The sequence below is a fragment of the Triticum urartu genome, chromosome 6A (assembly GCF_056163025.1).
Source record: "Triticum urartu cultivar PI428250 chromosome 6A, HENAU_Tu73, whole genome shotgun sequence".
Taxonomy (NCBI): Eukaryota; Viridiplantae; Streptophyta; class Magnoliopsida; order Poales; family Poaceae; genus Triticum; species Triticum urartu.
The window spans coordinates 376,252,111-376,262,550 of NC_141878.1; the positions used below are offsets into that span (position 1 = coordinate 376,252,111).

At 61.0% G+C, this 10,440-nt stretch overlaps 1 protein-coding gene across 1 annotated transcript in view; it reads right to left on the reverse strand.

Moving 5' to 3' along the window:
- Positions 1 to 10,071, reverse strand: part of LOC147965313 (uncharacterized) — a 46,380-nt gene extending 36,309 nt beyond the window's left edge. The window contains exon 1 of the mRNA XM_087530405.1: positions 9,867 to 10,071. Within this exon, the coding sequence (XP_087386531.1) occupies positions 9,867 to 10,071 (205 nt within the window). The remainder of the gene's footprint in view (positions 1 to 9,866) is intronic.
- Between the last annotated feature and the right edge of the window lie 369 nt (positions 10,072 to 10,440).

A 10,440-nucleotide genomic window follows, 5' to 3' on the forward strand; every position in this document is an offset into this window, starting at 1 on the left:
GGGGGTAGACCTATATAAACCCCCCGGGGCACCCATGCAAAGGGTTCGACCCCCTGCTAGTCTTAGACACCACACAAGGAGAGGAAGCAGGCTAGTCGTGCCCTTCTTCCTCCTCCCACCAAACAGCTCAAGGAGCATTGTGTAGCTACTTGTTCATCTAGTGATCATGCGGAGACCCTGCAGAGCAGCAGTAGGGGTGTTATCTCCACGGAGAGCCCCGAAGCTTGGTAAGATCCGCCGGCGTGCATGTCTTCGCCTTATCCTGTTTCTAGGCACCGGCGATGTCTTACTGGCTCCCACAATGATAAGCCACCCGTTGGCATATGTCGCACCTACCACCCGACATTTGGCGCCCACCGTGGGGCCAGGTGCACCGTCGTCCGGAGACCTATTCTGGACGGGAACCCTCTTCGTCCCCAGCGAGCGTAGCCAGCCCGGCATGCCCGATGGCGCTTGCCACGACGCGCTGCAAGGCGTCACCAGCATCTGCGCGGCGAGCAGCCTCGCCGATCTCCTCGACGAAACCCTCATCTCCGACGAGCTCGCCTCCGATGCGGGCACTGACCACCTCGCCAACCTTCTCGGTCAGCTCCATGTCTCCAGCGAGCCCGCTGCGGATCTGGAGTCGGTTGGCTCCACCGACCCGATGCTTGTCGACTCCGACACGGCCTCCTATGACACCTTCCCCACCAACGTCACGATCTACAATGACCCGCTTCCTCGAGCCGACGGCTGCGATGCTGTCACCACCAAAGGTGATGGTTGTTGGCCACGGCGGCCCGGCCGACGAGAGCGCCCACGACTTGTCCGTCCCCCTCCCGGCCAATGCCGATGACGAAGCAGTGGAGGCACGCCGCCTCGCCCTCCTCGCAGAGGGCCGGAGGCTAGCCTCCACGAGACGCCTCACTGAGGCCTATCAGCGCGAAGCTGACCGCGCCGCCTTCGGCACGCCGGCCCCGGGCGGGCCAAGCCGGGCCGGCCTTGTCAAGCAACGCGGCGGCGTCATTGCCGACACGCTGGGAGTCGACCGCCCGGTCTATGCCACTCCGCTCGAGAACTTGCGTGCCGCCCAGGCAGCCGTAGACGAGTTGGACGGCTTGGAGGCCGAAGACCTCCCCCACATGACCCGGCGCATCTAGCAACTGATTGACGCAGCCGCGCAGCAACATGAAGCAGACGCCCGCGCGGGAAGCCCTCCCCCGCGCCGAGATCATGGCGCGATGTCCCGGACGCCGGCTACGAGCAACACCCGCGCGCGGCGCGAGAAAGAGCCGGCTGCCAGCCGCAGCCGGACCCAAATCTCCATCGAGCGAGACACGGACGGCCATCCCCGAGCCATGGAATGGCGGGGCAACCCGCCTCCGCCTCGGCCCCGTGGAGAGAGATATCCCACCCCGCTGCCAGTGGCGCACCCGACTCTCAGCGGCCGACTAGGTCGCCGCGAAGGAGTCGGCGAGAACGACGCCCGCCATCGGATCGACCGCCTGGCGTGATCCCTGGCGTTGGAAGAAGAAGACGATGTCGGCCCGCCTTGTTTTGGCCCCCGCATCCGCGACGAGCCTTTCCCCAAAGGGTTCTCGCTCCCAAGAGACACGCCCAAGTACAACGGCTCTGTGAAGCCGGAAGATTGGCTAATCGACTACTCCACGGCGGTCAGCATAGCCAACGGCAACCGGCGCGTTGCCGTGAAGTACGTGCCCCTCATGCTGCAAGGCACGGTGCGAACCTGGCTCAACAGCCTCAACCCTCTCAGCATCAACAGCTGGCTAGATTTCACCGAAGCTTTCATCCGCAACTTCACCAGCACCTACAAGCGGGCTCCCAAGCCCAGACAGCTCTCCTTGTGCGTACAAGGCCCCGCCGAGTCCACTCACGACTACCTCACGCGTTGGGCCGAGCTCCGCAATTCTTGCGAGGGGGTGCACGAGGTGCAAGCCATCGAGTACTTTACAGCCGGATGCCGAGAAGGCACCCTCCTCAAGCACAAGCTCCTCTGCGACGAGCCGGCTACCCTCGACGAGCTTCTGGACATAGCGGACAAGTACGCCACCGCCGACTCCTCGATGAAGACTGAGCTTCGGGTAGACGCGTCCGGAAAGGTACTCAACCCGGAGCCCAAGACGCCGGCTGGGGATTCCGGCTGATGCCCCCACTCGAACGACCACAAGCGCAAGGGCCCCGCGCCGCCTCCCGCCAGTCGGCAGGTGGCCACAGTTAAAGACGTGCCGCCTGAAGGGCGGCCCGCGCCCAAGAAACCCAAGGGCGGCCGGCCGGCTTGGCAGCCGGCTTTCTCCTACGAGCAAACTCTCGACGCCCCGTGCAAGTTCCACAGCGGCGCGAAGCCGTCCAACCACACAACCCGGAAGTGCCATTGGCTCACCCCGAATCTCTAAAGGCGAGGGGCTCGTGCCGCCTCCGCCTGCCGGCCCGCCGCCTCCGGCCGCTCGGCCCGCAGTCGGAGCCGTGCACGACGAATTCCCCGACGAGCAAGCAACCTACATCGTCTTTACCAGCCAGCCCGAAGACCGGCGCAGCAAAAGCCGAGAGAACCAGGAAGTCAGCGTGGTCGCTGCCAACCCCGCTGGACACATGCATTGGTCAGAAAAGCCCATCAGCTGGAGCCGAGCCGACCATCCAGAGGTGATGCCGTCTCCCGGCTCTTATGCTTTGGTCCTGGAAGCCACCCTTGCAACGGACAGACGCGCCGCCCGCTTCTCCCGTGTGTTGATAGACAGCGGGAGCAGCATCAACATCCTGTACCGTGACACCCTGGAGAAGCTAAACGTCAAGACAAAGCAGCTCATGCCTACTCGGACAGTGTTTCATGGCATCGTACCCGGCTTATCATGCGCCCCCATTGGCAAGATCAAGATCGATGTACTTTTTGGGGACAAGGAGCATTTCCGCCGGGAAGCGATCTGGTTTGAAGTGGTGGACCTGGAGAGCCCTTACCATGCATTGCTTGGCCGACCTGCCTTGGCCAAATTCATGGCAGTTCCCCACTATGCATACCTCAAGATGAAGATACCAAGCACCAAAGGCGTCATCACCGTAGCCGGCGATTACAAGAAGTCCTCTGAGTGCACGGCAGCCAGCAGCCGGCTGGCTGAGTCCCTTGTGATTGCCGAGGAAAAGAAGATGTTGGACCGAGTCGTGGCCATAGCCGGCAAGCAGTCGGCCGTGTCCCCCGACCCCAAGGAGCACGATGCTCAAGGATCCTTCCAGCCGGCCAAGGAGACAAAGAAGATACCTCTTGACCCCGAGCATCCAGAGAGGTTTGCCGTCATCGGGGCAAGTCTGAACAGCAAATAGGAAGGCGAGCTCGCCGATTTCCTCCGTGAGAATCGGGACATCTTTGCATGGTCCCCCAAGGACATGCCGGGTGTTCCGAGGAAATTCGCCGAGCACAAACTACACGTTCGAGAAGACGCAAAGCCAGTCAAACAACCCCTTCGTCGACTGTCGGAGGAGAAACGCAGGATCGTAGGGGAGGAGATAGCCCGGCTTCTGGCGGCCGGCTTCATTATGGAAGTTTTCTTTCCAGAGTGGCTCGCTAACCCGGTCCTTGTGCTAAAGAAGAATAACCAGTGGCGCATGTGTATAGACTACACGAGCCTCAACAAGGCTTGCCCCAAAGATCCCTTTGCCCTGCCAAGGATCGACCAAGTGATAGACTCCACAGCCGGATGCGAGCTGTTGAGTTTCTTGGATGCTTACTCCGGGTATCACCAGATAAAGCTGGATCCGGACGACCGCCTGAAGACCGCCTTCATCATGCCATTTGGAGCCTTCTGCTACCTGACTATGACATTCGGCTTGAGAAATGCCGGTGCCACTTTTCAGCGTTGCATGCAGAAGTGCCTCCTCAAGCAACTTGGCCGAAACGCTCGCGTTTACGTGGACGACATCATGGTGAAGACGGAGAAGCGCAACACCTTGCTGGGAGACCTCAAGGAAACGTTTGAGAACTTACGCCGGTTCCAAATCAAGCTCAACCCCGAGAAATGCGTGTTCGGAGTGCCAGCCGGCCAGCTCCTAGGCTTCCTGGTCTCCGAACGCGGCATCGAATGCAAACCGGTGAAGATCAAGGCCATCGAGAGAATGGCGATCCCCACCAAGCTTCGAGACATTCAGAAGTTCACCGGGTGCTTGGCCTCCTTGAACCGCTTCATCAGCCGGCTCGGAGAGAAAGCTCTCCCCCTCTACCGCCTCATGAGGAAGAGCACTCACTTCGAGTGGAACGACCAGGCCGACCAAGCTTTTCACGAGCTGAAGAAGATGCTGGCCACGCCGCCCGTTCTGGCGGCGCCGACTGAGAAAGAGCCCATGCTCCTCTACATCGCCGCAACTAGCCGGGTGGTCAGCACCGTCATCGTAGTCCAACGCCCAGAAGAAGGCCGAGCCCAGCCGGTCCAGAGGCCGGTGTATTATTTGAGCGAGGTGCTGTCCGCCTCAAAGCAGAACTACCCGCACTACCAGAAGATGTGTTACGGTGTGTACTTCACCGCCAAGAAGCTGAAGCCCTACTTTCAAGAGCATCCCGTCACAGTCGTATGCACCGCCCCGCTGGCTGAGATCATAGGCAGCCGGGATGCATCCGGCCGGGTGGCGAAATGGGCCATCGAGCTGGCCCCTTACACAATCTTCTACCAGCCCCGCACCGCCATCAAGTCCCAAGCACTGGCCGACTTCCTCGTCGACTGGGCCGAGACCCAGTACCTGCCGCCGGCTCCCGACTCCACCCATTGGCGCATGCACTTTGACGGGTCCAAGATGCGCACCGGCTTGGGAGCTGGCATCGTCCTTACCTCTCCTAAAGGCGACAAGCTCAGATACACGCTGCAGGTTCACTTTGCCGCCTCCAACAACGTGGCCGAGTACGAGGCGCTCATACACGGGCTCCAGCTTGCCAAAGAACTCGGCATTCGCCAGATCCTATGCTATGGTGACTCGGACTTGGTGGTACAGCAATCATCCGGCGACTGGGATGCCAAGGACGCAAACATGGCGAGCTACCGCTTCCTGGTTCAACAACTCAGCGGATACTTTGAAGGATGCGAGTTCCTCCACGTACCGCGAGCCGACAACGAGCCAGCCGATGCCCTGGCTCGAATAGGCTCCACTCGGCAAGCAATTCCAACCGGCGTCGCTCTACAATGCCTCCTCAAGCCGTCCATCAAGTCGTCTCCAGAGTCCGACTCCATCTTCGTGCCGCCTGACCCCGATGCGGCCGGGTCCAGCTCGAAGAACCTAGCAGGCGACCCCGACACTCCCGCAGCCGGCCCGGGGACTTCGGGAACCGGCTCGGGGACTGCCACACCCGGCTCGGGGACTGCGGTAGCCGGCCCGGGGACTGCACCAGCACAACAGCCGGCGACCGACTCCAGCATCTCACCACCCAGCCCGCCCACCCTGGTGGCAGTAGCCACATTGGCGGTAGAAGAAGTCGCGGCTCCGTCATGGGCTCAGTCTATCCTCAACTTCCTAGTAAACCAAGATCTGCCGGCTGGCGAAACAGAAGCAAGACAAGTCCAATGTCGAGCCGGAGCATACACAATCGTCAACAGAGAACTAGTCAAGCACAGTGTCACTGGAATCCTCCAACGGTGCGTCGAGCAAGAGAAGGGCATTACAATCCTCAGAGACATTCACCAAGGAGAATGCGGCCACCATGCGGCCTCAAGATCACTTGTCGCCAAAGCCTTCCGCCATGGTTTCTTCTGGCCAACTGCTTTGGATGACGCCAAAGAATTAGTTAAACATTGCAAGGGGTGCCAACTCTTCAGCTCCAAGCAATACATGCCGGCTTCGGCACTCAAGACCATTCCCCTCACTTGGCCCTTCGCCGTTTGGGGACTGGACATTGTGGGCCCATTCAAGACGGCGCGCGGCGGCATGACGCATTTGCTCGTCGCCGTGGACAAATTCACCAAGTGGATTGAGGCAAAGCCGATCAAGAAGCTGAATGGGCCAACTGCTGTGACGTTCATTGCAGACATAACAACTCGGTACGGCGTGCCACACAGCATCATCACCGACAACGGCATGAATTTTGCCAAAGGAGCCTTGGCACGTTTCTGCGCAGCCCAAGGTATCCGACTGGACTTAGCATCCGTCGCCCACCCGCAGTCAAACGGCCAGGTCAAGCGAGCCAACGGCCTCATCCTCTCCGGCATCAAGCCCCGACTGGTCGTACCTCTAGAGCGCTCAGCCGGCTGTTGGCTCGATGAGCTGCCGGCTGTCCTCTGGAGTCTGCGCACTACACCAAACAAGTCAACCGGCTTCACCCCTTTCTTCCTTGTGTATGGTGCCGAGGCGGTCATCCCAACTGACATCGAGTTCGACTCGCCTCGAGTAACCATGTACACGGAAGCGGAGGCCAAGGAAGCATGAGAAGACGGCGTCGACCTGCTAGAAGAAAGCCGGCTGTTAGCCCTCAGCCGGTCTGCCATCTACCAGCAGGGTTTGCGCCGCTACCACAGCCGAAAGGTCAGGCCAAGATCTTTCCAAGAGGGCGATCTTGTGCTCCGGCTGATCCAGCGAACAGCCGGCCAACACAAACTCTGGCCCCTTGGGAAGGCTCCTTCGTCATCAGCAGAGCTCTAGGCAACGACTCCTACTACCTGGTCGACGCACAGAAGCCGAAGGCACGCAAGAGAGAGGACTCCGGCAAGGAGTCGGAACGACCATGGAACGCCAACCTCCTCCGAAGATTTTACAGTTGAAATGCAGTATGTATCACGCTAACTTTTGTATTAAGTACGATACAATAGGCCCCCCGAGGAGGGCTCGGGGACTGCCATCCCTTATTTATGAATGAAAATAATCATGCTTATGACCTTGTCATTTCATTTACTTGTTCCGTTCGGCACCGAGTTCGACTAGTCGGCTCGGGGACTGGCCGACTGGAGTTATATTAGAAGGCCTACCCGCAGTCAGACAAGTAGTGTGCCAGCTCCCAAGCCTTCTCTTGCCAAAAGTTGCAGTTCGAAGAACCGGCTGTCCGGCTGGCAAGAGTTAAAGGCAGGAACGGGCGCCCACACGAAAAACGGCTAGGGACTAACGGACTAATATAACAAAAGCCGATTTTTTTCTCCCACCGCCGACTGGCTACCAGAGTAGCCGGCCGGCCGGCCGGTTTCCATTCACTTCACTTCAATCCAAGAAAGCTCAAGTACTTGCCTCCCCAAAGAGGGAAGGCGGCAAAGGAAAAGGCCTAAGGATAAAAAGCATACGCGAATGGAAACCAAACATGCACATAACAATATTTACATAAAAGACCTCCGAGAGGCCAGCATTCAACATAGTTTGGATACACCCCCAGTGGGTGGAACTGCGAAAACTTAATGAAGATTGTTCAAAAGACAACAAGCAGGAAAGATAAAGACGGCAGGTCAAGCTGGCGGAGCGACCGACGAGCCGAACTGGTTGGCGGAGATGGTCGTGCCGGCTGAAGGAGCGGCTGGCTGGCGAACTTCGGCTTGGTCACCGCCTCCCGTAGAGGGCGCGCTTCCACGCGCCTCGTTGCTGGAGGCACGGTCGGCCTGAGGTCAGCCGGTTGTTCCACCAGCCGGCTCGACGTCTTCGCCGTCCTCCTCTTCGTCATCCTCGCCCTCGTCGCTGGAGGCAATCTCCTCCGCCAAGTCCTCGCCCACCGCCGGGTTTAGCCCGAACCACTCCTCCAGCTGAGCAACACCGTCATCATCGATTTCGGGTGCGAAAACGCTTATGTCGGTGCACTCGGCGATCGTCGAAGCCCGCTGGGCGATAGCCGGCCTCACCTCCTCCAGCTCCGCGTCGTCTCCATCCGCCAAGTGCGCAGCTGGTCCAGGCTCAGCCCTGGGTACCAAGCCTGAACGAACTCCAACGCCCGCCCGGCTCCGAGGCGGGCCGCCGACGCCTTCCAAGCCTCAAAGCGACCGACTGCGACCTCTAGCCAGTCGGCAGTTCGGCTTGGGGTGCGGGGATCGTCTCGCCGGGCCAGAGGGCGGCCAACACTTGCGCCCCGACACGTTGGAGCCGGCGAAGCATCCGATGAGCCAGCTGCAACCGCGCCTGGACAGCCAAGAGCTGCTCCTCAAGCGTCCGGTTCGCATCCGGCGCGATGTTGGCCCCCGCCTGACGGCGCGCCTCGCGATGGGCCTCAATGCTTTGGGCGGCGAAGGCGGCATAGCGGGGAAGTAGTCTGCACCAAAAAACAAGCAGCAGCTCAAGTTAAGCCAAAAACCCAGGCGGCAAGGGGCAGGAGAGGGGCGAGGAAGGCGGCTTACCGTCGATCAAATCCTTGATCCGGCCGAAGCCTTCATCCAGGGCTCGCCGAGTCTCAGCCCAGCTCGCCGCCTCGGTCTCATACTCTGCCTTCAGGGCGGCTTCGCTATCCTGCGCCGCCTGCAGGGCCGCCTTGTGGCTCTTCTCCTGGTCGGCTAGCTTCTTGGCCAGGCGATCACGCTCCTGGACCAAGGCAACGTACTCGGCATCCTTGGTATGAAGGGCGGCCTTCGCTTCACCGAGCTCCTTCCTCAAATCGGCGCTGGCCCCTGAAGACAAAGAAAAAGAAAAACCCATAAGGAAAGAGTCGTCAAGAAAGATCCGACCTGACTGCTCAGCAGTTGGCCCAGATCTCGGGGACTACACCCAGTGGGTGCGCTGACGCGCCCCCACAGGAGACAGAAAAGATCGAGTACTTACTTCGGCTGTCGGCCAGGTCGTCGGTCCTCCGGCTCAACTCCCGAGCCTGGGAGTTGAAGGCGGCAGCAGGGAGGTTGTGATATTCCTGGAAGTTCAGACAAGAGGCAAAAATAAGGTAGCCGTCAAGAAAGATCCGACCCGACTGCGCAGCAGTCGGCCCGAATCTCGGGGACTACACCCAGTGGGTGCGCTGACGCGCCCCCACGGAAGAAATTAAGAGAGCAAAGCAGCCAAGAACGAAGGACTCACCCGGATGGTGGCTCGCGTCGACAAGAACTCCTGGGTGAACTATTGCAGCAGGGCGGCCTGAGCTTGCAGCCGGCTCCGGACCCCTTGAGCCGCCACATTCAGCTCACCAGTCCCCCCGCTGGGAGTCCACTCGGACGTGGCAGTGCTGGCCGCCTCCAGATCTTCCGCCGACTGGCCTGCGCCCGCGACTCGGCGCAACTCCGGCGGAGCGGCGCCTCCCCCCGTGCGCCGGCCCGTCGCCGGCTGCACCTCGAGGCCGGCTCTGTTCTCCGGCTCACCCCCGGTCGGCCCCTCTGGCGCCGCTAACGATTGGCCGCCTTGGCCCGCTCAGGTTGGCGCTGCTGGCGGCGCTTTCCTCCTAAAGGCCACGGGGTCCTCCCCCCTTTCCATCAGCGGCGGGTCTTGGACGATCTCCTCCGCCAAGGGCAATGGGGTGTCGGGGGCCACGGCTCAGAGGGGAATGGCGAGCAGCGGAGGCTGGTTGCGCGAACCCTCCACCTCCGGCTCCGCGGTCTCCACCTCCGTCTGGGCCTTGGCTGCCGCGTCGGCCTGCTCCCTCGCCGCCTGGGCGGCCGCTTTCTCCGCCGCCTCACGCTCCTCCCTCGCTTCACGGGCGTTCCGCTCTGTGGCCTCCCTGAGGTCGGCGCGGGGGTCCACGCGGCGGGAGCGTGAAGAACCTCCAGTCGGCCCAACTACAGAGCCGCCCGGACCACGCTCAAGGGAAAGCGGCGCCCTGCCCAGCAAGCAGAAGAAATTAAGAAGAATGCTCGAACAAGAAGAGAATGATGAAGAGCATGCGACAAGGCAATTGACGACTTACACTGAGACCGCCTGAGGCTGCTTCACCGCCTTGCGGAAGCGGGCCGCTTTCACGGCCGCCTCGTCTCGCTTGGTCGCAGCGGTGGAGGCTTTGGACTTCTTCGGCCGACTGCCGAAGAGGCCTGAAGTAGCCCGGCGCTTCTGTGCACCACCACCGGCAGCCGGCACGATGGACGAGCCCGCGCCCTGATGGTCGGCCACCGGCTGGCAACGCGGGGTGACTTCGGCTTCAGCATCGTCCGGCCAGTCCTCGAAGCTCGCGGTGAGCCTTGAGCCCCTGGGCTCGGCGTCGTCCCCCACGACGGCGTCTTCCATGGCGGCCGCCCCCAAGTCCGGATCGTCGACGTCGTCCGCCGTGCGGTCGGGGGCATACTGGCGTTCTATCCCCGCTGACCCGGTCGTCGGCGGGAGAAGGGGATTCTGCTAAGAAGAACCGACTGATTAGAAGCTGGCCATCATAAAGCCGGCTACCAACGAAAAGAAGGAAGAAAAGAAAGCTTACCACGGGCGGAGGGTTGGCGCGAGAATACGGCGCCTTGCCGTATCGCCAGTCCTCGGCGAGCTTGCAGTTGGAGATATAGTTTACATATACGATACCTCCGCGTGAGGCATCTCCCTGGTGCTCAACCGGCTTGGGTTGAAGCGGCCGCTCATCTGGCACATCATGTGGGGCCGGCTTTGGAG